We start from the raw sequence: 26,374 nt of genomic DNA on the forward strand, positions 1-26,374 counted from the left end.
TAGTTTTTTTTTGTCACAATGACGTAAGAATCGTTTCATAAAGGATCGTCTGAAAATATTTAATACTCATTTATTGATGTTGCTTTGTTATGCATTTTTAGGTAGAATAAAGCACTTGTGATTTATCTTTTTTTAATTTAATGAATACACAATACCTCGGGGCACGCCCACCACGAGCAGCGGCAGCGTGGGGCGGGCGCCCTCCGCGGGCGGGTAGCGCGCGCAGTACGCCGGCGTGGAGTAGTGCGTGCCCGATAGACCCTCCACAGTGCACCACCAGCGGGCGCCCGAGCACTCTTTTGCTGCCTATAAATAAATAAATAAATATTATAGGTCATTATTGCACATATCGACCTAGTCCCACAGTAAGCTCAATTGGCTTGTGTTGTGGGTACTAGGCGACGATAAATATAATATTTAATAAAAACATATATAGATAATAACACCCAGACCCAAGAACAAATAATTGAGTTCATCACACAAATATTTGCCCTGACCGGGGATCGAACCCGGGACCGTCGGCTCAGTAGGCAGTTACTTTACCACTGCGCCAACCGCGTCATCTAATTCGTTTATTTAAAAACAAATAAAATTAGTATACGTCAAACAGAAACTCCGTGGCTTCCTACCGATGAAAGAATCTTCCAAATAAATCAACATATAACTTAGAATTAGGTAGTTAAATTTGAAAGTGCATTACGTTTACGTAGTGGTAGCACGCTCCCATAACATTTTCTTATTATTGCAAAAGAAGCTGTCACATTCAAGTTTAAGGCTCATGTTTGTGTGAAAATAAAAAAAAAATTGTGAGTGATAAGCCATTAATAATTACCTGACTCCGATGTCTCTTAGGGTCCTCGGGGCTTCCTTCAAACTGCATCGGCTGAGCGACGGCAAGAGGTTTTCCCGTCCGATTTTGTATCAGGAACTGTGGACACGGGTCTTCAGCTATTGTTACTATCCATCTTCCTTCATGATGCTGCTGGCATATTACCACCGGTACCTAAAATATTTATCCATTTATTATTTGCATAAATAAAGTATTTTCGTTAGAATGCTTTTGATGAAATGATGTATTTTTAACAATTAATTAACTTGAACATAGATAAAGTGAAATCTGACGCTTGTTTAATTACGCATGATTATAAAATGTCCCAATTATTATGAAATCCAATTATTACTACTATCAAAAATGTTTACTTTTATCAATATTCAACATACTTTTGCTTTGGTTCAATACATTCCATATCATTTTTATGCAGAACATTATACAATAATAATTCAAGAAGGAACTAATTATATGCTTTCAACATCCTTCCCTCCATTCTCATTCCATCCCTTAAATTGCTATCCATTCCGTAGCAACTCACCGAACCACCCCCCTCTTTCAACGCGACCGGCCTCCTCAGGGGCTCCGCCGCCAACCTCACGGGCGCGGCCGCCGAGGGCGCAGCGCCCGGCAGCGCGACGCACACATAGGGGCGAAGTTCCTCCGCGTGCCCGCCGCGCCACCGCCCGCGCACCCAGAACCGGGACAGCGGCGTGCCGTGGATGCTGCGAGGGGAAATTAGTTGTTTGTTTCAGGGATAGTTTAGGAGTTGAACATTGATTCGACTAAAAGGAAAAAATGATAAAAAACTGATACGATATCAATCCTGGATTTTGAGGTGTTATAAAGAAGACAATGGTATAGAAGACACATAGATATGAAATCAAAGAATGCGAAGCGTTTTTAAGCGAAACTATTGGCTATTCAAAATCTTAATGAATTAGATAGTCTATCTCCTTTAATATGATATTTGATATATCTTAATAGAGTATTTCTGTTTTACAAAGGTGGTATTCTTTATTCAAAGCTATTTTAACCAAATCTTATAGAGTCTGTCTCATCTAACAGGACTTCTTTTTCCTTATTATATGACTATTATGGGATTAAATTTAACGATTCAATATTTTTTTATTTTATTGCAACACAAACAAGAAATATATTCATTTTAGGGAAGAACTTCAAGATCTTAGGATACATGAAATTAAAAAATCCTTCTGGATTTTTCATAGTTATTTCTATCTTACCTTCCCTCTTCAGTCGGATGCACAACTTTATATGTCTTCGGCTGCAACACACAGTGGCTGTCTGCTTCGTTGGGCACGGCGATAGCAGATACCTAGAACACGGTTGTGTGCATGCAGTTTCGTGTACGTACATGTTACAATTTAGGTGAAATGAGATGGGATGATATATGAGGAACTTTGGAAAAAGGATGGTGAGTTTTAAGTTAATAATATAAGTTATGTTTGCTATTAAATGAGTTCCCAGTGTTATGTAAGGACTGTGGAATGGTGTCGACGGAAGAATATTTTTTTCGGGTGTATGTTAATAATGTGTATGCGAAAATTTAACTTCCACTACAAGCTCTCGTACCACTCACCAGTATATCAGTCTGTAGCCTATTAATGATGATGTAGGTAGAAGTAACTCCGAGAACATTTATATCTTCTTTTATTTCATAGTAAAGAGTAAGTAAGGCAACCTGTTGTTGGAAAGACGGATGATTAGACACACATTTACACAATATTTATCCGACTTTCGCACTTCATATACGTTGTAGCAGCAGCGCCATCATATATAAATGAATAAATAGAGTTAAATAGATATTTAAACTATAATAATTATATTAATAGATATTTAAATAAAATAAATAAACCGATCGAAAGCGTCCCATAGAGTCTGTGGAGACATGACTGTTAGCAGACTAGCTGGCAACAATCAACGAGTTTGTTGGAGACATCCAATAGCGACATCCAGGTGTATAGTTAACATCTCATGCAGTAGTTAGAGACATCCACCAGGCTAGTTGAAAACTTCGAACGTATTAGTTGAAGATATACAACTGATTTGGTGGTGACATCCAACTGTGTCCACCGATGCTTTAGCGACATCCGACAGACGTGAGACGTCCATCGGTCACATCCAACGAACTTGTTGGCTCAACCAACAGTATCGTTGGTGACATGTCACTGCCGACATGCAGCAGACTTGCAGAGACGTCCACAAAACACCACGACGCCACGGTAACGAGTAATTGGCAACATCCAACGAGCTCAGTGGTGACGTCCAACAGTCTGGCCGGTGACATCCAAACAGTGCGTCAGAGACATCCAACCGACTGGTTGTAAACAGCCAAAAAGTTCGTTGGTGACATCCAACACTCATTGGAGACATTCAACCCACTCTGTTACTTCCAACCGGCTCATAGGGTGCGTTCAATCGAAATCAAAGGAAAAAAAAAACAAAAAATATAGTAAAAGAGAAACGGGTATGCTCCAAGGTCACGGAGAAAAACAAAACAAAAACAAAGAAATACATATATAGTAAAGAGAATGCTCCAAGGTGACTCGCCTTATGGTTGCAGTGTATGGCGCAGGCGGCGGGCCGGTCGACCGCCACGCGGCCCGGCGCCGGCCTGCCGTACCGCCCGGGCTCCTCACCACACACCTCCAGCTGACCGCTCACGAACGTCTCGCGACCCATCTCCACTGACATGAAGAACGGTTTCTGTGGACAAACAAAAAATTAAGTCCTTTTTTTTGGTAAACTGCAAGGTTTGTAACAGCTAATGTAAAACACTGTTTTGTTAAATGCATAAAATGAACAAAATGTATTTCAAAATGAATGTAAAACAGGATAAAAAATTACGTTAATGAGTCCCTCCTTTAGTAGAGAGAAGATATTATGACGTAAGGTAAAATGAAGTTAAAAGTAGACTTTTCGTGTGTGATCCTATTTTCTTGTGCTAAATAGTAAATATGTATATATAAATCTCGTGCCACAATGTTTGTCCTCAATGGACTCCTAAACCGCTTATAATAAAATTCGCACACTATGTTCAGTTCGATCCAACTTGAGAGATAGGATAGTTTAAACATGTAGGTACCACGGGCGAAGCCGGGGCGGACCGATAGTAGTAAATATTAATTTATGTATTATTACCTATACCATTCATATGATATTTTCAAAGAAGTCTATTTCATAAATGCTTAAGTTTGAGATGGTATTTAAACGTTACTATACCTTGAGTATGATAGTAGGCGGGGATATAGCAACACCAGGCTCCAGCTTGCACAGTGGCGCCGCATCATACGCGCGCAGCGTGAGCGCAATCGGCGACGCGTTCGCGAGCAACACCACGGGGCACACTTGTAGTTCTAGTGAACAACCACCCCCCGCTCGTACGGGGTTGTAGCGGACCTGGGTAAATAAATATTTACAATATGATTGACAGGATAGATCTTCATGGTGATTCCTGGCTAGAAAAATTATGATTATAGTAGAGCCAATTTAATAGGCAACATTTGACGTCTATCAATTTTATCTTCATAGGGTGGTAACCTGCTTAAAAACATCGATTAAAGTGAATTAATCGATACGGACTTGAAACATTTGTCAATCGAACTTGAAACACATGTCAATAATTTATGATAATTTTTATTCCCAAGTAATCAATGCATTCGATTCTAGATGTCAGATTTCGATTTTTAGAGTAAAGTCTCTGGTATTTAAAAAGAAAAAAGGTTTATTGACACAAAATTGTAGCGACGTCAGTTCTTTAAATCAGAAATTGTTCATTATGTTTAGAATGGTTTATCAGTAAAATCAAGTCCTAAAATTACTTCTATCGGTCATTATTATTATAAATATGTAATCGTAATTGGAAAAAGTTAAACAAATGTGCAGTTCTAACAAAACGAAATATCATGTTATTCTATGTCGTGGTTACTAGGTTACGTTGTTGAATTTTGTTGAACTGTCAAATGTTGCCTATTAAAATGGCTCTACAATAAAACGTTCAATTTAGTAAGCATACACGCCCACTTTTAAAAAGTGACTGAAGTAAGTTCATCACAATTTAGAGATCTTTTTTCTATTCATACCGGAATTCAAAATCAAAAATTTACAAATTTTTACAACATCAAAATACCCTACTTTCAAGAAGCAAAGACTATCGTAATGAAGACAGTCTAATTTAAAAAATAATCATTTAAAAATAAACAACATTTCCAACCTCTCTAAAGTATGTTATCCTAAAATCAAACTCACATTGATATCACATCGAGGCTGCAGCAACGCCGGCTGCCATGTTCCCGGCCAATGGCTGGTCACTATAGAATACGGCCATGTTGTTTTTGCGTCACGCGCTGAACGATTTAACCTGTTAAATTGAGTTTTCCTTGGAGAATTCGTTTTCCTTATATCTTACAATTTTTTTATTAAACATTACAAAAAATATTACTTTAGTCTTATTCAAATATTAATGTTAATTTGTTATTTCTTATTCAAATCTTTAATGTATAAGTTTCTGATCTTTCTTTTTAATCGACTGGGCTTAGTCTCGTGCATTAGGATACATAGGTCAAGCAGTGTCTGCAGCATAATGGTCTTTATAATCATTTTTTTCTGCTAAAATCACAAAATGTATTACTACACAAACTACGTACCATTGCCGTAAAACATCCAATAGTTCGTCCACAGTATTAGTAGTAGTGGGCTTCTCGAACACAGACGTGTCCGTGACGCCGTAGTGCAGAGGCACCGCATCACGTGTTACTGGACAATCGATGTTTCTGTAACAATTAGGATGTTTGACAAATATTTCGAATAAAACTTACTCAAAAAATTGAGACATTTTATAAATTCATATAACACATACTGGCTTTGTCAAGCATTTTTCTATCAAATGATTTTTGATGAAATAGTTGTTTACAATAAACATTTTTTACACATGTACGCACATGTGTAAAAATGTTTTTAAACAATCTGACAGGTAAATTATTATGCAAGATGCATATTGAAAAAAAAATGCGAAAGAGAATTTAATTACTATGGCAGGTTAATGAGTCGCCTAATTTTTCCTTCTTTAAATATTCGTCATCATAAATCTTACAACTTATCCAAGGTTACCATGGCAACAAGATTAATTATACCTATATTGAAAAGACAGCGTGTGTCTGGCTGACGTAGTTCCCGGTGCTGAGAGATGAGTACTAGCTCCTCGACCCGGCGCCGTCTGCACTATGGCGGGTAGTTGGCCGTCTTCGAGCTCCGCTTGACTGAGCTCCGATGATATTAATACCTAATCGCGTAGAATAATTTTAAAATTGAATCAATAGTTAACATTTGAATGGATACTAAGTATGTATAAAATTCTGGAAGTGACATAGATAATTTAAAGGTATTCAATACGATAGAAATAATATAAAAATGTATATTTCATTTACACAAAAAAGTTTCAAAGATTCGTCAAAAGTTAATAATTTACTTCATGTCAAATTTGTTATTAAAAAAAAACATAAATTTCATTTGAGGTGGGTACAATTTTATACCATTTCTTCATCTTCAGAGTTAACTTTAAATATAGAAACATATTATATTGAACTCACATCAGTATCCAGCGGTAAATGTGACGTGAGCACATAGAACGGCCATATTGTAGCTACAATGCGTCCATCGCTGCGCGCGCGCACCACACGACACCATACTGATATGTATGGCACGTCGCCTGTGTTGGGCACTGTGGAATAATACTTAGAATAAGTTAATGAATATAAATAAAAATTGTTTTGTAAATTAGAATTATTAAATGCGAATACGTAATTTCATTCGCTAGCACGTATAAACGAAAAATATTTTGAATAGAATTTTGATAAAAACATTGAGGATGTGTGAATTTCAATTACACATTGTGAAATAGCAAAATTATATGGCTAGACTTGATGTTTTATTTATGTTTTTTTTTTTTATAAGACAGCAACCTACGGGTGCTGTCTTATAAAATGTCTAAAAAAACATAAATAACAACAATAACAACAATAACATAAATTTTGCTACTTACACATAGAACTTATACTTATACATAGAATCCGCGTTGTTAAATCTTCGACAGTTAAAAGTTATCTGCGACATTGTGAAGCATAAGAGATTTGTTCATTAAAAAAAAAAAACATGAAATTCGCAGCAATGCTATATCTAAATGAACCTCACCTTTGACCAACCATGGCACATTTTCTTTACGACACTCCTTCAATGGTATATCGCCAGACCAGCCGGATTCTTGCGAATTGAATCTCAGTCTAAAATATATGAAGTACATTAAAAAATGATATTATTCAAAATTTTATTATTATAAATTGTGTCCGAATAGAAGCAGCACGAGCTCTTACTTAAAAATAACATGTTACCAGAGATAATTCAGAAGCAGAACTAGCGTTAAATGTAAAAAACTCAATAAAAGCAAGTTTTCACTTCGAATAGCTTAAAAACAGTTATGTACATACTTGAGAACAGATTCAGAGTCACTATTGCAGAGCACGCTCCAGCCGATTGTCTCGGGTTGCAATTCGCCAGAACTAATCGTTTGCCAAGTGTTCTGACTGGATCTCAGAGACCGAACCTGTTTTTTAATTAATTATTAAAATATTGCGCACAAAGTTTCATCATTTAACAAAACTTGGCTAGCTATGAATTTTATTACCTCACTAATAGTACATAGTAATTTACACCTCACATTTACTAGGAGGAGACACCTAAACGCATTAATTAATGAATAATTTCCTCACCTTATACAATAGAGGCAGCCGCAGCATATTGACCACTAGCAGCCTTCCAGCAAGGTACATATCCCGTCTCGCCCCAGTCTCCCCCACACGTACATATAGCGACATCCCCCCACTGTAGTCTGTTACGAGATCTTCTGCGTCTTCGAGCCGAACGCGTCGAGTTCCCTCAGTGAATGGTAAGCCTGTTTAATATTTATATTAATACTAGTGGTCCGCCCCGGCTTTGCCCGTGGTACCTACATGTTTAAACTATCCTATCTCTCAAGTTGGATCGAACTGCACATGGTGTGCGAATTTTATTGCAATCGGTTAAGTGGTTTAGGAGTCCATTGAGGACAAACATTGTGACGCGAGATTTATACATATTAAGATTTTAATATTTCAAAGAAATATCTTTTAAAGCGTGTGTGAATACAGCAAAATTGATTGGAAAAGCTTAAAAAATCATGCATAAAGAAGTAATATCATATTTAAACATTATAGAAAACAGCAATACGAAAATAACAACAATTTAAGAAACTCAATAAATAAATAAACATAAGTTCACTCACTTGTAGACCAATGCCATTCTGTGGAAGGACCTGCTAAAGCGAATCTTAACATTTTCGGAGCCGTAGCTGACCGCCACCTAGAATATATTTAATAATAATAATAAACGGCAAAAATTGTTTAACATCAATATTTACTATGAACTTTACTTACATGTTGAATCCATAACTAGCAGTATAAGAATTAATAAAAATATATTCAAGTTATATTATCCAAGTAAGTTACCTGTAAGCCAAACTGACTCCTGGACCAAGTGGTATAACCTCTTCGGTTCCTTCCTGACCGATTCTTAGCGCAATGGCGCAGTTGTTATGCACCCAAAGCGAGATGAGACCGTCTAAAGATGCCTTTGGGGGTTTGGGTTCGGTTCCTTTTGTTCTCGAATGGTTCAGCGACTATAAATAATACATAAAAATAAAAATACATACATAATTGTAACGATTTTGGGGTGATTATATGTATATGTTTGTGATGATTACTTTTCATCTACTTGATCAGTTTTTTTTTAACAAGTATCAATAACCCCAGATGTAGAATTTAATGTTTTTTTTGAAGTGAAACCTATTTTAGCGCCTTGAGAGTATAATTTTAAGGTTGCGTCAAAGCAATACCGTCACGTAAGGCGACGATTTTGGTGTCTCTGGTCGTTGGAATCTTGCCAAAGAAGTTTCATTTCTGACGTGTGCTCGAAACACACGCTCTTTTTAATAATTTATAATAGCTTTTTTGCTTCTAATCATACACCAACTCTATTTTTGATAAATCACCATCTCTGTCTCAGGTATAACAATTAAATGAAGTTTAAACACCACACACACAAACACACAAAAACTCACCCGATGATACTCAACCTCCCAGTCGTCCACGAGCGCTCGTAGCGTGCACACGCGTTGCAAATGTAACGCCGCACGTATATCACTTGCGCGTAACCGTAACCGTGGTTCTGTTACCATTTCGACAATACCCTGGGTACGGAACTCTTCGACGAACTGCTCCATTGCACCCGTTGAACTGTCTATTATGTCGCTCCTGTGATTGTGACAATTATTTATTTATATTCTATTGTAATTGATAATGTAAAGAATGTGAGTAAGGAATACATTTCACATCTATTATGATGCTGATGATCTAAGTTTTATTTTTAATAATATGATTTTAAAATATAACTCGTGGATGATGCTCATTAATTACCTATAATATATTCATTCAAATAAACTTAGAACACTCATATTTTATTCAGATCGTAAATAACATACGATAACAGAAGGGTAGCAATAACAACTGTTGGCATTTGTTTACTTTATTCCTGTTTATATTTATCGTTGAACCAAAGTAATACTTACGACAATTTAGCATCAAAGATAATTCTAGGTGATGACGCAATTAGCAAATGCAGCGCTGCGTCCGATACGCGCACGCTCAACGTGCGGTGACTGCGAGACAGCGGACGAGACACGTAATAACCCTCTAGATTACTTGCTTCCCTGTTTACAGAATGGTAAATAATTACTCTTTGATACGGAAAGTATTTAGGACTGTTTGGCCTTATATTTTTTAATTTTAAGGGTATTTTATCTATTTTAAAATTAATTTCCTCCATCTATATAGCATAATTTACTCAAAATATGCATGCAAAAAGTAATTTTTTAACGGAATTTAATTTTATAAATCATCTGCAAATAATATTCATAGAGGTGCTAATTCTAATACAAGCCTAAGACTAGTTCATCACTAATCTTACATTCTATTACCATTTCACTCTTAACCACTTCAAATCAATTATTCTTACCCACACTTTTCTTACTATTAAAAACCATAATCACCTATCAATCTTCGGCAGCGCGTTATGCACATTAAACTCGAGGCAGGCCATGCGCAGAGCCAGTCTGAACCTCGGCAAGAGTTTTGGCGCAAAGTAGGAATCCACTCTGAGTACTCCAGATAACTGTTCGCCAGTTATTGGACTTGTCTTCTGGTAGTAATCGCATACTGGCGGCTGGTCGAATGACTGAAAGTGTACTGGATCTTGGATTATCTTGCATATTGACTAATGTAAAGTATTGGTAAACTCAACTTACCTTTATATTGACTACTTTAGGATATTAGTTAACTGAACTAGCCTTTATCAATAACATATAATTTATCAACATAAATATTATAAAGAGAGGAAGAGTTGATTGTATTTTTGTTTGAAATGTATAAGCTCCGAAACTACTGGACTGATTTGAAAGTTTTTCACTAGCAGAAAGTCCAAATTCCAGTGACGTAGGCTATTATATTTTATTTTGTTTTTCATAGACAACATCCCATTTTTATCATAATCAAAATTAATTAATTAAAATGCTAAATAAGTCTTACCATTGGATCTCGACTGGGCATAAACTTCCTCATGTCGAACTCGAATGGTGGCGCATTCGCATCCGAATGAGAACAAACTCTAACACGCCACATTAAAGCAAATACTGCATCTAAAAGAGGAATCATCAGGTTAGTAATCTAATATAATATTTCATATGTTAAGGCTGCAGTCTAGCAAAATTGCGTTTTCAACAAGTTATTTGACAATTTTTTCCCGGCTAATGAAATGATAAACTGAATTTTTTTTTCTTGTTTATCAATTTGTGTTATATACGCAATGCGCGTGAATTTTTTCACATTTATAAAGTTACTTTATGTTACCTTAATCAGGCCTTCAAGATAAGTCTCTTTCCCCCAAAGACATTTCGAGCTAAGTTTGTGCACTCACTACGTTGCAACCGATTACAATTTACACAATCTGATCAGCGCATTATTATCCTTATATAGTCATTATTAAAAACTGCTGAATACAATTGCCGAAAAACTTATGATTTTCTTAATTAGAACGTTATAAATTCATTAAATTTCCCATTTTTTGCCTTACAAAATCTATTGATAAATACTGCTAAAAGTTACTTTTTCCATTAATTTATTCGAGTTGGTTGAAGACCAATGAGTATTAATCCTTTAAAAAAATTTTTTTTTAATTTTGATAATTCTTTAAATATTAAAAAAATATTTAAAATAATTAGGAAAAATCCTAGCGAATTTCTTTAGTCGCGCTCCTTGGGCCGGAGCGTTCTGACGTGTGCTCTACGCTCGATTTTCCTTCATACCGAAGTGAAAGTTGCTCTACTTCATTAAATTTAATATTTTTGTTAATTGATTATTTTTATCTTAGTTTTGTGCAAATATTCGTATTTTTAAACATTTGATTTCGATATGGAAAATAAACGAAAAAAATACGCGTGTAACTACTAGAAAAAAAATTATCTTCGAACATAAAGTTAATGAAACCAAATAGATTGCAAAGGTGATTGGCAACAATTTCTTTATTTTACGGGGTGTCAGTAAAGGGATGTATATTTCTTTAAAACTAAAGTAAGCTCATAAATTTTCTTATAATATAATTTTTTTGAAGTTCCAAAAATGTTTATTTTTCGTTTGAAATACGAAATATAATATAAACTTGTATTGAGAACTTGAACTTCCCAAGTTCATCCGGGGAAATCCAAAATTGATCCGAGGTGTTTTAATTTTTTCTTCTAGTCATTTTCAACGTAGCGGCATGTTATTTGATTATTAATTTTGTAACTTAAATACAGGATGTTGGTTTTATATTCTGATCTTACAGACGCGCTGACAAATTTAGTCCGCCATTTCTAGTTTAGTCTACCAACTCTAAGTACCAATATTAAAACGAATGGATTATCATCACATCATCAAAACTCAGATGTAATGGAAGATCACAATAACATAGAAAATTCAGTGGGTGTTGAGAACTAAACAAACAGAAGTAACAGAGACGCGAAGAATAAAAAAAGAGGACGAAAACGATAATTCGTTGATGCTTTCCTTTTTCGACGTATTGTTAGGGTACATCACCAATCTGCAAAAAACAAAACTGATGATTCCCAATTGCTGATTAAAAATGAAAAACAAATAATCGACAACAGTGGTGAAAATTTGCTGATCACAATGAAACATCCTTCAGTGGTAGCAGATTTACTCATTTCAAATGTATCGGTGAACAGCGTAAAGGAGAGGAGGACAGGAAAACATTATGAATGTGGATGGTGGATTGTATACAGGGTGTAATCGATAAGTATGTGCAGGCGATTATGACGTTATTATTGCAGGTATCAAAAAACTTAAAACTGATATCGAAATTACTTTACCTAATGAGCAAAATGACAATAATAACTTTTTAAAAGTATAACGAGAAATATCTAAAAAATTTACTTTATACACTCCCATATCAAAAAGGGAAAATGGGACTAGTAGAAGTTAAATGTCTAATTCCGGCAAAAGACATGAATGCGGAAGATGCGGTTAAAAAAAAAATTTAATATTTGAAATACAATGCAAAAAATAACACTTTTGTCATAGATAAGAATCATGACTATTTTTTCTAAATTCAGGGACAACTTAACGTTGCAGAAGCAGAAGTCTGCTTATTTGCTGTTTGGACTAGAGTGAATAATTCGTTAAAAATAGAATATATAAAAAAGTATGTAACGTTTAGGCAAAATAAAATGATGGACCATTATCAAGATTTTACATAAATTGCCTACTGTCAGAATTGATTGATTCGAGACTTCAGCATTCGATGCCCATCAAGGACCCATCCTATATCATTCAAGCGATTGAAAAAAAAGAGATAAATCCAGTGCAACCGATAAAGCATCAGAATGCTAGCAAAAGATTTATTAGGTTTATCAATATAAATCTATATATTACACATAATATAATAAATCTGTAGAAGACGCGAAGACTGACATCCGCGCGGACGGAGTCGCGGGCGGAAGCTAGTCAGAAATAAATATCTTTTGTTTTCATTTAACACAAACATTACATTTTTTTTATTATATACAAAATTTGTTTATCCGTTTTATTAGTTAAACTGAACAACTTTCACTAAGAAACTTAGGTCGAAAAAAATATATAGAGTTCTGCATTTTGTATGAAAAGCTTATTGTTTTTATGTTTCGTCCAAATTTCTTTGTAAAAGTTGATCAGTTATATAAACATGAAGTTGAAGATATCAATAGAAAGTATTCGCAAATTTTGTGTACTGATAAAAAAAAATCACCCGGTGTAATTTTCACGAAAATTGTTTCAAATTGTCATTTTTGGTACTTATTACGAATATTAAATTATGCATACGAATGATTTAATTTTTAAAAATTAAGTGGAGCAACTTTCCCTTAGTACATTTGTATTATTTACATATTATAGGATGACAGGATGCATTTGTTTGCACTACTAGACCAAGCCCTTAAGAAAAGCATTTTTATATTTCTTTAAGATCATTGTGAACTTTGAACCGATCTAAATACATATGAATACCATCTACTCTATGAATTCTAAGTATCTAGGAGGCTTAATATGTAACTTACCATTAGCTCTAACGTTCAGTTTCAATTCCCTTTGCTCGTGTATCGGCAACTTGAAGCAGGTGTGTGTTTCCCAACGACAAAGCAGTGGGCTGTATAATTCTAGCACACATTCTATTTCTTCTTCCTACGACGAGAAATATCAAGGTATTGCAATTCTTATCTTAATCTCAGCTTAATAGGATTCAAAATCTTTAAAACGCTTGTATTTAAAATACAAGTGTGTATTTTAAACAGTGTCATGTTGAAATGTTCTCGATCGAGAAGCGTCAACATTAAAAAAAACGTTTCCAGCAACACTGTTGATCAACTGTAGTTTGTAAACTTAAAATACTATTTAATTCAAATATATTATTATTTTTCATACCTGTCCTGGTAGAGGAAAGGCTATTAGTCTGGTGATAGCTCTTGGGTGGGGATACCTCCATGATACGGAGTCACCTTGCAGCATTATCTGGTACGCCATTGGTAGCTGACCACCAGATATTATTTTGAATGCTCCACTCCTGTTCGGTCAATTTTATTAATAAAAAATTCAAGGGGTTTATAAATTAAGAAAAACTTGAGTTATACATATATAAAAAAAAATTAGTTATGAGTGGATAACAATATTACCTTAAATCATCCTTATAATAATTATGATCGGCACTATCTCGGCCTTCAATGGATATGACGGAAGGTTGATGAACGCTGGCGGCTTGGTACAGCCCGGAGACGCTAGAAGCCGGTTGTTGAACAAATGCTTCGCTTTTCTCGCTATATGTTTCCTAGATTCATATAAGGAAGTAGGATTAAAACTAACTGTTATAGTCAAAATGAAGGAAATTATATCTTTATACAATTTATTTAGCTTAAAAATATACTTGAAAGTACTAACTTCAGCGTCTTCCCCTAGCTCTTTAAGAATGTCTCGTAACTGTGCTATGACGGCTAGATCTTCAGGTCTCACATCCAGTCCCATACGGTCTAGATCTACTGCAAGACGAATGTTGGGTTCTCGAGCTGCTAATCCACCTTCCGCACGACGCCATGATTCCCATGTTGCATCTAATCGTATACTGGAAGATACGAAACGATTTAAAACTTATATAAAAAAATGTACTAGTTCAGAGAGCGTACAGGAATATATGGACGATAAAAATCATGGAGGGTTGTCGCGTAAAAACCACAGGACAGTTCTTTGGCATATTGTGATATATTGTGTAGTTAGATATAAATTACATATTATGTAATATTGACATGATTTTAAAAGAGCAACTATGGAGTTTCTTGCCGATTCTTCACCATAGATACTGCTTTCCGAATCGGTGGTAAATGTTAAAAATACTTATGTATGTAATGACGATTCGAAAGTGCTACTAAATAGTAGTCTAATTAAATAAATTAATGTTTGAGTTTGAGTTTGAAAAAGATCAGTTCCTGCAATTTCCATCTAAATCAAACTTAAACTTTGGACTAGACCTTTTTAAGGTTGATGTTCCGACCGTCCCTCCATACATTTTTGATTACCTCTAAACACTTAACACAGACACTATTTCTTTAAAACTAATCATTTTATCACTTCTCTATAATGAAATGTGTGCGCGTTCGACCTTTTTAATCAATAATTTACAATATTTACTTAGAAAAACAACAGTAAAATACCGGAAAAATTTGACACTTCTACAGTAGTGTGCGTGACTTTTGCCAAGCGAAACACGACATAAAGCACGACATCTAGCGCATAGACTATATACTTATTACAGATCTAGCGCGTCAATGTCTAAACGAAAGGCGATGTTTAGACATTGACGCGCTAGATGTCGTGCATTCGCGTTCGTTATCTTATGCATAATGAGCATAATTCTAATAAATCAAAGTTCTGTGTAAAAATTGAGTAATTTCATTTCCAATCGTTCAAAGAAAATAACAATAAAATAAAATAAAACTAATGACCTTAGAAACTATGTTTTTTTTTTATTTATTACTCATTATTGTTCGTCCGTCGTAGGTCTGTAAACTGTATTGTACACTGAAGGTAAATGGTACTGTAGGTACTTTAGTTCGGCGTCGTCGCTCGTCGGCTTGATATAAAATTACATTCTTGATTTCATTGACACGCGCTATGATTTGCGCGCGGAATTTCTTGTGTTGTGAATTTATTTTTGTATGCTATGCATTTTAATTGATTCAAATTGCAATGTTTCTCTAGTATGCATTTGAGACTATATTGTAAATTGTAATAATTGATCGTGGGTATAGTAATTAATTATTCTAATAACGCAATTAGTAATATATGTATTTTCGGTGGGATTCAAAACAAAAAATTGGCCCGTGATTTTTATGAAATTTCACCACATTGCAAATCACATCAATCATAGTTCATACACATGTATGACGAAAGTGATTAGTATTGTGGCTAACATTGACTCATCAGTTCATCACTGAAACCAGTGATAAATCAGTACCTATATCATATTGTGTTTGAATATTTTTAAACAATGATATAAGTATACAATTATTATAAATCGGTAAACTATCAAAGTAATCACAAACTTGCAAACATTGGTAAAATGTCCAGTAGTTTATGAGCCTATTCATTACAATCAAACAAACAAACAAAGTTTTCCTCTTTATAATATTAGTGTAGACAAACACTATGAATACGATCACGAATGCAAATTCGGGGATTTTCTAATTATTGCTAAATAATAATTGAATTCGTTTTGAAATACTCTATAATTTTTAGTGTATAAATAGACATTTATAATGTGGTGCTCATTTTTTTTGTACTGCTAACGCTATTGTAGGTACCTATTTTCGTTGTTTTATTTCAAGTGAACACGGCCATACAATTTTGTCACGAGCCGCCTATGATTGTAGGTACTTTTGTTAGGCTCCTTCGTCGTCCGCGTCGGCTCGAAAGTTCTTGATTTCATTGTCACGCGCTATGATTTGCGCGCGGATTTTCTTGTGTTGTGAATTTATTTTTGTATTATTATTATTTTTTATTTATTTTTTTATTTTATTGATTCAAATAAAATATTTCACTAGTATGCATTTGAGACTATATTGTATTATGTATAATTTATCGTAGGTATAGTTATTCTTATAACGCAGTTATATTTTCGGTGGGACAATTTGACCCGTGATTTTTCTGAAATATCACCACGTTGCAAATCACATCAATCATACACACGTATGACGAAAGTATAGTGGCTATAATTGACTCATCAGTTCATCACTGAAACCAGTGATAAATCAGTATATCATATTTTATTGTGTTTGAATATTTTTTAAACAACGATATATACAATATTATTATAAATCGGTAAACTACCAAAGTACTTCCGAATTTTCAGACAGACAAACAAGTAGTTTGAACACGCAGTTTTCTTATACTAGTAGCAAAAATCAAAACCATAATATTATGTTTACCTACTATATTTTACTAAAAGTCGAGTGCGTCGAAATCGTAAATAATAATATGTTTTTCACCTTCCTGGTTATTTTCCCATAGTAAATAGTGTTTTAGGTTTGTTGTTGTAGGTAGGAATAATAATAATTATTCTTACATGTTGGTTATGAAATGTATATTGAAATAATTTACTTTTACAAATCATTAGTGATATAAGTTTTGAGTGAAAATGCTTGGATCAGCATAATATTATATGGTACTTCAAATACATGTTTTGATAAAAAAAACAATAGTGTAATAAAATAAAACTGCGTTTTATTGTAATCAATGTTGACAATTTTAAATTCCAAAATTATTGATCAATAAAATAGTTTACACCAACAAATATAACTTTTATTTTTATAACAATCGTTCATAATATAAACCGTAGCAGGTGGCGTTTTGAAGTTCTGTCTACTCATACAGAAAAATGGAAAACTTGTTTTTTTTGTAAACAATTTATTACTCATGTTGTTTGGCAACTCGAAGCGTGGTCGTCCGTCGTAGGTACTTTTGTTCGGCGTCGCGTCGTCGTCCGCGTCGGCTTGATATAAAACATTCTTGATTTCATTGACACGCGCTATGATTTGCGCGCGGAATTTCTTGTGTTGTGAATTTATTTTTGTATGCTATGCATTTTAATTGAATCAAATTGCAATATTTCTCTAGTATGCATTTGAGACTATATTGTAATAATTGATCGTGGGTAGGTATAGTAATTAATTATTCTAATAACGCAATTATATTTTCGGTGGGATTCAAAACAAAAAATTGGCCCGTGATTTTTATGAAATTTCACCACATTGCAAATTATATATTATACAATTACAATTATTATAAATCGGTAAACTATCAAAGTAATTACAAACTTGCAAAATATGCTTTTCCGAATTTTCAGACAGACACACAATTTTATTAGTTTGTTTTAGCAAAGTAGGTACCTATACCTATACGCTTACGTCGCGCGTCGCGTCGTCGAAAACGGTGCGCCCAGAAACAAACATACCTAATTCAGTTACAATCCTTTTTTTGTTCCGTAATTTATTGTATTTATTCTAATACGATTTTTTTTATTCGTCGGCCAGTTCTACTAGGTATAAAAAGATAAAATTGAAATATAATTATTGTAGCGACAGCCATATTATGTTACTATGTTTTCGTAAATATGTTTTTCACCTTCCTGGTTATTTTCACATAATCTTATCTTATATATAAAAATGAATCGCAAAATGTGTTGGTAAGCGCATAACTCGAGAACGGCTGAACCGATTTCGATAATTCTTTTTTTATTATATTCCTTGAAGTACGAGGATGGTTCTTATGTAGAGAAAACGTAAACATGTACCACGGGCGAAGCCGGGGCGGACCGCTAGTCTTATATATAAAAATGAATCGCAAAATGTGTTGGTAAGCGCATAACTCGAGAACGGCTGAACCGATTTCGATAATTCTTTTTTTATTATATCCCTTGAAGTACGAGGATGGTTCTTATAGCTAGAGAGCTAGTTAGTTTAGTTTTAGTGCAGTGGCAGTGTAAATGTTGTTGTTGAGGTTATGTAAATTTAACACTTTAGTTAACTACCAAGATATAAAGAAATGAGGATAGGACACAATAACTATTGGTTGAGGTATTTATAAACTCATAATATACTTTTAAAAAAATCACGTTTTAATAAATTTCTAGAATTAAATTAGAACAGCTGATTCAAAATAGCCTAAAAAATCTTAATAATAATAATTACGCTTCACAGCAAGAAGAAATGTACCATATGTACCCGCACAAAGTCGATATTGTGTTGCCTACCGTTCGACTCAATGGCTAGGGTTGTAACTACCTTTAATAATTATTACCAAACTAATAAACCGAGTGATGCGAAATAACCATAATTCTTTTAGAGTTTGATAAAATGATCAGGCAGGTATTTTCTTTAATCCTCTGAATTCTCGGTTACTAAATTGTATCGTTGAAATTATTCTTAATCGCGTAAATTTAATAAATAATCATATGGAAAACACTTTTCATTTGTTTTTTTACTTTCACGCCCAACTACTATACAATAATTACGTTGTTTCGGTATTTTGACGAGAAAACGCAGGAAACATCCGTTGTATCATTTTAGATAGATTGTATATTTTGTATCTGTAGAATTGAAATCAAAGCTATGTATATGTTGTCTCCATTCTTTTCTTATCGGATTGTTGATCCCAATGCGAATGCGTCACTTAAATTTTATAAAAGACAATTAAGAACATCAAAAATAAAGTGATACGTAAATATTTCACAGTGCAATATATTATGTAATTAATAATAATTTAAATATATTTATGAAAAAATAATTACATCAGATTTAATAATAGCAATTGTTTTGAATGTACATAATATGAATAAATAATTACATCATAATAGTAATAATCACAATTGTTTTATTTCATCCATTTGTTGCAACCCTAGCATATTTTCATGTAGCAGCAGAAGTACCTACACTGGCGGCGCGGCGGCATCGTGCGACATCAAAGGCATTGCCTTACTAGGTAAGTTTATAATGACTCATTTCTTTTATTATATAATTTACGTTTTACTTTTACAGAATCCGATTCAATGGATTATGAAGACGAGTCACACAACGCCATACGATAGTGATGATGAATGAACATTTCAATAAATGCATGCGTGTTTTTTTATGTTGTTTTGTAATTGTTAATTGTTTCTTAAATAAAGAAATAAACTAAATATTTAAATGATGATTTGTTATTTGCAACACAACTTTATATTTGAGATTCTTTACAAATGTATATTTAGTTTTGTATCATCAAATTTATAAATTTTATTCCATAGTTTTCAAAATTAAATGTAAATGACCATAAAAACATTAATAAAGTAAATCATTGATGTAAGGTCAGGGAACGTAATACATATAATATACATCTGACCATGTAGAAGCTAAGTCTTGTTGACTGCTGAAGTCTGTAAAGTTTTGTTGTCTGCTGAAGTCTGTACGCAATGAAAATGTCTGCCGTTTCGAAAATAAGTTTTTAAGACCCTAATAAATAAAATATATGAATGGCAGATCTGGTCAAATACTTTCAAAATTGTATTTTTTTCAGCACTTTCATAAGTGTCTGCCAGAATGTTATCCGCGTGATAATGGTCTGCCATTGTTATTTTCCGATAGTAATAATAATCTATTTTCAAATATCAAAATGGCAGACGTGGTCAAATGGTTTCAAAGTTCGCCAAAAATTTCCACCTGTCTTACCTGAGCGCGCGGCTCGTCCACCACTCTGGGCTTAGTGACTCCTCATCTCATGTATAGTAGGTATAGGGGAATCAACACACAAAAATCCAGATCTGGTCAAATACATACAGGTAGCTTTGCGCTAGCTCTCTAGCTATTACTTCTTATGGAGAGAAAACGTAAACATGTACCACGGGCGAAGCCGGGGCGGACCGCTAGTAAATAATAAAATAATAAATAGTGTATTAGATTTGTTATTGTATCTTGTATACCTACGAATAATTATTCTTACGTCTTGTTGGGAAATGTTCAAATACCTACCTATTGAAATAATTTACTGTTACAAATCATTAGTGTTATTAGTTTTGAGTGAATAGGCATGGATCAGAAATTCAGAATATAATATGCTACTAACTACTCAAATACATACATGTTTACACAACAAACACCACTGACCTCTATAACTATAAGTTATAGAGGTCAGTGACCGTCAGTGACAAACACTATGGATACCTACGCTCGCGAATGCAAATTCGGTGATTTACTAATTATTGATACCTAGTCATTGAATTCGTTTTGAAATAGCCTGTACTTTGTAATTTTTAGTGTTATAGACATTTATAAAATGTGGTGCTCATTTTTTTGTAATAAATCATCCCGAACGCTATTGTATTTTCGTTGTTTTATTTCAAGTGAACACCTATACAATTTTGTCACGAGCCGCCTCTGGCCTCTGGGTGAAATAAACAAGTCAAATGATTTTTGTTCTAATTGTATTTTGGTAGTAGTTTGTTTAGAATTTACATTACCATTGTTTAATTTTTATTTTGTATTTGCAGTAAAATAAAAAGATGAAAAACTTCATTAGGTATATTGTACGACACCTCACTCTGAATCGCGCTAGCGAAATTTTTTCGTTACAGAGCACATATACAACTTTCGGACAATCTTCATCGAGGCCGGCCGGCAAATCGAGTATGTCGAAAAACTTCACTTATTCGATGGAGGTATTCTACCTTCCTTCCTCCACAGTTGTGGGACCCCGACGTGCATTGAACACGCAGTTTTCTGATACTAGTAGCTAAAATCAAAACCACAGATATGTCTGTGATCAAAACCATAATAATATTTTTACCTATTATTTTACTAAAAGTCGAGTGCATCGAAATCGTAAATATGTTTTTCACCTTCCTGGTTTTTTTTCCATAGTAAATAGTGTTTTTGATTTGTTGTTGTATGAATAATTATTCTTACTTGTTGGATATGAAATGTATATTGAAATAATTTACTTTTACAAATCATTAGTGATATTAGTTTTGAGTGAAAATGCTTGGATCAGCATAATATCATATTTGCTACTTCAAATACATGTTTTGATAAAAAAAAAACAATAGTGTAATGTAGGTAATAAAATAAAACTGCGTTTTATTGTAGGTAATCAATTTTGACATTATTTATTTCCCAAAATTACAATAAAATAGTTTACGCCAACAAATATAACTTTTATTTTTATAACAATCCTACTTCCTACTAATGCGAAAGTTTGTGAGGATGTGTATGTGTGTGTTTCACGCAAATACTACTGAACCGATTACAATGAAATTTAGCACACATATAGAACGTAACTTGGACACATTGAATAGGTTTTATCCCGGAAACCCCACGGGAACGGGAACTATACGGGTTTTTTTTTTGAAAATGCGGGCGGAAAGCTAATCGTTCATAATAATATAAACCGTAGCAGGTGGCGTTTTGAAGTTTTGTCTACCCATACAGAAAAATGAAAACCACAGGAGATTGCCCAAGTGACTATGGCACTTGGTATCGCAATCAAACTTATTGTGTCAAGATGAAATATAGCTCAATTTAAAGCTTGATGTTAGTACTTTTAGATATGATTAAAGTTTTTATGTAAATAAGCCGCAGTTCGCGACAATAAAAATAAAACAATAGTTTTATTCAACACTTCAAAAAACTACTTAATCGAGTTTAAACTAACGATGAACGTTAAGTTTTACATTTATTACATAGGTAATATTTTAATTTACAAGACAAATGTGAAAAGTAAATCGTAATTTAAACATTATTTCAAAATAACATCGAACAATGCGTCGAACACATTCATTTGACATTTCAAATAGAAACTATGACATATGACGTTTGCAAGAGAGATAGATATAGGTATGTGTCAAAACAAAACTTTTACTTTTATTTCTATTTATTCGGTATAATTACAACTTAATAGTGATAAATATGATCATTATAAATACAAATAGGAATTAACAATATCACGAACACGTGACACAACTAGTATTTTACCGATTCCATACGTAGTCATACATGTTTCAAAAGAAAAACTTTTACTTTTACTATTATTTCAATTTATCCGGTTTAATTAAGACTTAATATTGATACATATGATCATTATAAATACAAATAGGAATTAACAATATAACGAATACGTGGCACAACTAAAATTTTACCGATACCACCCGTGGTCATTCTCCTTTGTGGGTCATTTGTAACAGGATGGCGGTTCTACAGCGAAAAAAGAAAAATGATGGTCAGAACGCTGATACCGGATACCTTAAGATACTGTAATATAAAATATTACTAGATTAGATAAAATATTATAGGTAGTATCTTCACCGTGTGTGACGCGCTTTACATTCACGCCATCTAGAGTTAAATCTTTATCATTTTTGTATACGTCTGTGTGTGTAAACGACCCTGTATGCAATGACAGATGTTAAAACGCATAATTTTACCGAATTGGGTGGATTTTAAGGCAATGATATAACATATTTCAATAAAATATAATATTCAGTAACCGCCATGACTATTCCTAGGTTTGATGACTATTCCAATTACGCAAAAACTCAAATAAACTAGAAATGTAGAATTCAGCGCCATCTAGCGGGATATTGGCTGGGAACAGATCGTTGCAATCACCTTAAAATGTTTTTTTTTATTGTCTTTCTTTCGCGTTGCAACAGTACAATTCTATGGTATCATTTTTTAGTTGGATGGTATGAGGCTGTTGGCTAGAATGAGGTACTTTTTGCAGCGATAATACTCCTTTCCATGGGAATTTCCTGTTTTGCGGACGAATCTACGGGTACTTACTTATTATCAAATAATCTACCACATACCCGGCCACCATCGGTTGCAGCAGCACATGCCGCCTGTCACTGGGCGCACCGGCCGTAGCCAGCAACGCTGTGAACAGCGCACGGCAACACAACCGCTCTGGCTTGCTGCCGGCAGCCAACTGAGCGCTTGCTGTCTCCCAACCTGCCGCACCCCACTCCCCGCGCACGGCCACTTGGGTTGTTTGCGCTATTATGCTGTCTATGCTGTTGCGGACTGTGGAATTTTGGTTATATTAAGTAACATATATGAGGGTACTTCGATCACTAACGTGCATGTATTCGTACAGAATATGTTTGCGCGCATGATAAGGGACGTCGGTCATTCATCCTGGTCACTAGCATGTGCGCAAAAGTAAGTACAGATAATTCAGCGCGCATTTTAAGAGACGCCAGACTTTATTCGCAAACGAAATAGATTCAGACTACGCGAAGGAATAAGGATCACGCGCTATGACGTCCGTTTAAACACACAAAACTTAGAAAATCGCGAATGCAGCCAAAATTATGCATTATTATTTGCAAATGAGTTATTTAAAGGATTACTTACCCATAAATCTTCTTAATTTGTACAGCACAGGAACTTTAGGTGGGCGGCTTTGTGAGTCATCTTTGCGTTGCGGAAGATTTTTTTTAACCTGGTTAAAAAAATTGAAATGTATGACAAACTCAATAATATATTTATCTATAATTTATTATGTCATATAAAGGAATTTAAACTTAACAAAACTAACCAGTTTCATTATTCCTTTGAGCCGTATCAGTCGGTCGGTAGACACTTCGAAAAGTAAAGGTCGCTCTACGTCCAATTGCACTGAGCCACGTGAATTTGAATTGCTGCCGTAGTTACCTACAAATTATATACAAAATTACACATTTTGACATGTAATAACTAAAACCATTGATAAATTGATTGTGTTCATTCATATATTCGTGCGTTTTCGTGCATTATATTTCCAAATTAATTAAGAGTTAACGGAACTTAACTTCTCAATATATCCAGACTGTGTGTGTTCACTGATCATATATTATTGGTCATATATCTTTAGAAAATTAAAAAGAATATATTCTCCAATACTTATATGTATGGTGAGTGTTATGTAATAAAACTTTGCAATCTCTACCTGCCCCCTTTTCTTACAACTTATCCCCCTACCTACCCTTTTTGCTACAACTTCATACCTTTTAATTTTAATTATAAAAAATAAATCCCCACTCACCAGGCGTTAGTTCAACCCGTAGCGTGGCAAGTGCAGGCGGTATATCCGTGACGGGATCGGCTGTGCCTTTCGCCGCACTAAATAATGGACAGTGCCATTGGGCGTCCGCTTGCCCACCGCCGAGACCGACCCACAAGTTGAAGAGGGATATCTGGTGGGAATAGATACATAGATAACTAGATTTCCGCCCGCGGCTTCGCCCGCGTTTTCAAAGGAAAACCCGCATAGTTCCCGTTCCCGTGGGATTTCCGGGATAAAACCTATCCTATGTGTTAATCCAAGTTACCCTCTATATGTGTGCTAAATTTCATTGTAATCGGTTCAGTAGTTTTTACGTGAAAGAGTAACAAACATCCATACATCCATACTTACAAACTTTCGCCTTTATAATAGTATTAAGAAGATAGCAATGGAAAACTCGCTTGCTTTGAATAAGATAATAACGGATAAATGGACTGTCCTTTGCCATGAATAACATGGGATGATAGCAAGTAGCAACCAGTCAACATGCAAATAGGTAACAAATTGGATATTATCGGGTTCACTTGGTTTATCGTGCCGAAACAGATGATAAATTAGATAGCATTAGGTCCACATGATTGCTATGCTGTGCAGAAACAGATTACAAACAAATGGGTAGATTATATACAATGTTGAGCATATAGTAAAAATAGATAACAAAAAAATTTGATACACTTAAAAATGATATCTGAAAACAAATGAAAAGAGCATGTGGTAATTAAGAGCCAATCTATAAGTATTATTTTAAATACCTGTATAGTTCGGTTGGTCTTTCGTCGCCAGTAGTACAAATTCGGTTGATGCAATGTCACATGTAAGAGTGGTAAATTGCCCTCGGTTTTACGAGCTAGAGGTAGAACATTCTGGAAGAAATAACAATCATTTTATCTTTACAACTTTTACCTTGTTCCATTTCTCTTTGTCATGTGATAAGCAAAAGAAAGTAGGATAAAATGACTTAACTTACAGCGAGATCAATCTTGCGCTGAGTGAGGTCGGCATGACGTATTGTATCTGTCAGACTTTTGCTTGCCGTCGCTGAACTTTGAGCGTCTTCCTTTTTGGCCTCTTTGCTCTCGTCTATTACAACCTATAATACATAAAATAATATGCTTTCATTATTGTATAATACAACGAATAAAAATGTTCACCTTTTATTTATTTTAACCTATCTTGATCGCTAAAAGCAGAGATAATTTGATTATATTTTTTCTTCAGAGACAATGCCTGATTATGCAATTGACCACTTAATTGAGACATAACGAACGACGAATCCAAGAGATCTCCGTTTACGACGGATAAATAACACATTCACTTGACTTTGTGACTTGTCTTCAAAAATTCGGTATTACTCAATACTCAAAAATTCGTAAAACTTGTAAATTCTTAACAATACCTTAAGCACAGGCTCGTCCGCCTGTTCCCGGGGCGGCGGGCGGTACGACCCGGGACTGCGGAGTGGCGTTAGTTCCGGGGAACCCGTGTCGTTCGCGTATAGAGATATATCTATCGCGCCCATTGTTACGAACAGCTCTAGGTAGTCTGATGCTTTTGCGCTGGAAGGAACGGTTGTATAAAAAATAACTCCTCATTGGATTTTACTTTGATTTATAAAGGATTATAATTTGTTGAAAAATTGAACATAATCACGGCAACCAGGGTTATGGATCTATTATTTTGGTAAAAATGGTAATAATTAGAAGAAGTATCTGCTTGAAATTTGAAAGACATTACT

The 26,374-nt window shown here is 34.4% G+C and overlaps 1 protein-coding gene and 1 long non-coding RNA gene across 3 annotated transcripts in view; one reads left to right on the plus strand and one right to left on the minus strand.

Annotated features, from left to right (window-relative positions):
• Positions 1-26,374, minus strand: part of Vps13B (vacuolar protein sorting 13B) — a 66,258-nt gene that overhangs the window by 15,663 nt on the left and 24,221 nt on the right. For both annotated transcript variants that reach the window (XM_089695207.1, XM_089695200.1), the window contains exons 40-70: positions 26,036-26,195; positions 25,607-25,729; positions 25,392-25,502; positions 24,619-24,769; positions 24,133-24,248; positions 23,949-24,036; positions 23,402-23,615; positions 14,455-14,635; positions 14,193-14,344; positions 13,945-14,083; positions 13,581-13,704; positions 10,522-10,631; positions 9,987-10,171; positions 9,507-9,647; positions 9,000-9,192; positions 8,389-8,558; positions 8,166-8,242; positions 7,615-7,796; positions 7,333-7,448; positions 7,040-7,128; positions 6,439-6,569; positions 5,983-6,131; positions 5,497-5,622; positions 5,099-5,210; positions 4,073-4,249; positions 3,401-3,556; positions 2,430-2,531; positions 2,074-2,165; positions 1,371-1,554; positions 833-1,003; positions 156-306 (exon numbers count right to left, since the gene is read on the minus strand). In XM_089695207.1, coding sequence (XP_089551333.1) covers positions 156-306; positions 833-1,003; positions 1,371-1,554; positions 2,074-2,165; positions 2,430-2,531; positions 3,401-3,556; positions 4,073-4,249; positions 5,099-5,210; positions 5,497-5,622; positions 5,983-6,131; positions 6,439-6,569; positions 7,040-7,128; positions 7,333-7,448; positions 7,615-7,796; positions 8,166-8,242; positions 8,389-8,558; positions 9,000-9,192; positions 9,507-9,647; positions 9,987-10,171; positions 10,522-10,631; positions 13,581-13,704; positions 13,945-14,083; positions 14,193-14,344; positions 14,455-14,635; positions 23,402-23,615; positions 23,949-24,036; positions 24,133-24,248; positions 24,619-24,769; positions 25,392-25,502; positions 25,607-25,729; positions 26,036-26,195 — 4,373 coding nt within the window. The remainder of the gene's footprint in view (positions 1-155; positions 307-832; positions 1,004-1,370; positions 1,555-2,073; positions 2,166-2,429; positions 2,532-3,400; positions 3,557-4,072; positions 4,250-5,098; positions 5,211-5,496; positions 5,623-5,982; positions 6,132-6,438; positions 6,570-7,039; positions 7,129-7,332; positions 7,449-7,614; positions 7,797-8,165; positions 8,243-8,388; positions 8,559-8,999; positions 9,193-9,506; positions 9,648-9,986; positions 10,172-10,521; positions 10,632-13,580; positions 13,705-13,944; positions 14,084-14,192; positions 14,345-14,454; positions 14,636-23,401; positions 23,616-23,948; positions 24,037-24,132; positions 24,249-24,618; positions 24,770-25,391; positions 25,503-25,606; positions 25,730-26,035; positions 26,196-26,374) is intronic.
• Positions 19,469-19,752, plus strand: LOC149491540 (uncharacterized). Its single transcript, XR_016315657.1, has 2 exons — positions 19,469-19,545; positions 19,602-19,752. It is a non-coding gene; the product is annotated as an uncharacterized LOC149491540 (long non-coding RNA).

This window comes from Colias philodice, chromosome 1 (genome assembly GCF_061535455.1).
Source record: "Colias philodice isolate Cphi_HAF_F1 chromosome 1, ilColPhil1 Martin Lab GWU primary, whole genome shotgun sequence".
In the NCBI taxonomy this organism is placed as follows: Eukaryota; Metazoa; Arthropoda; class Insecta; order Lepidoptera; family Pieridae; genus Colias; species Colias philodice.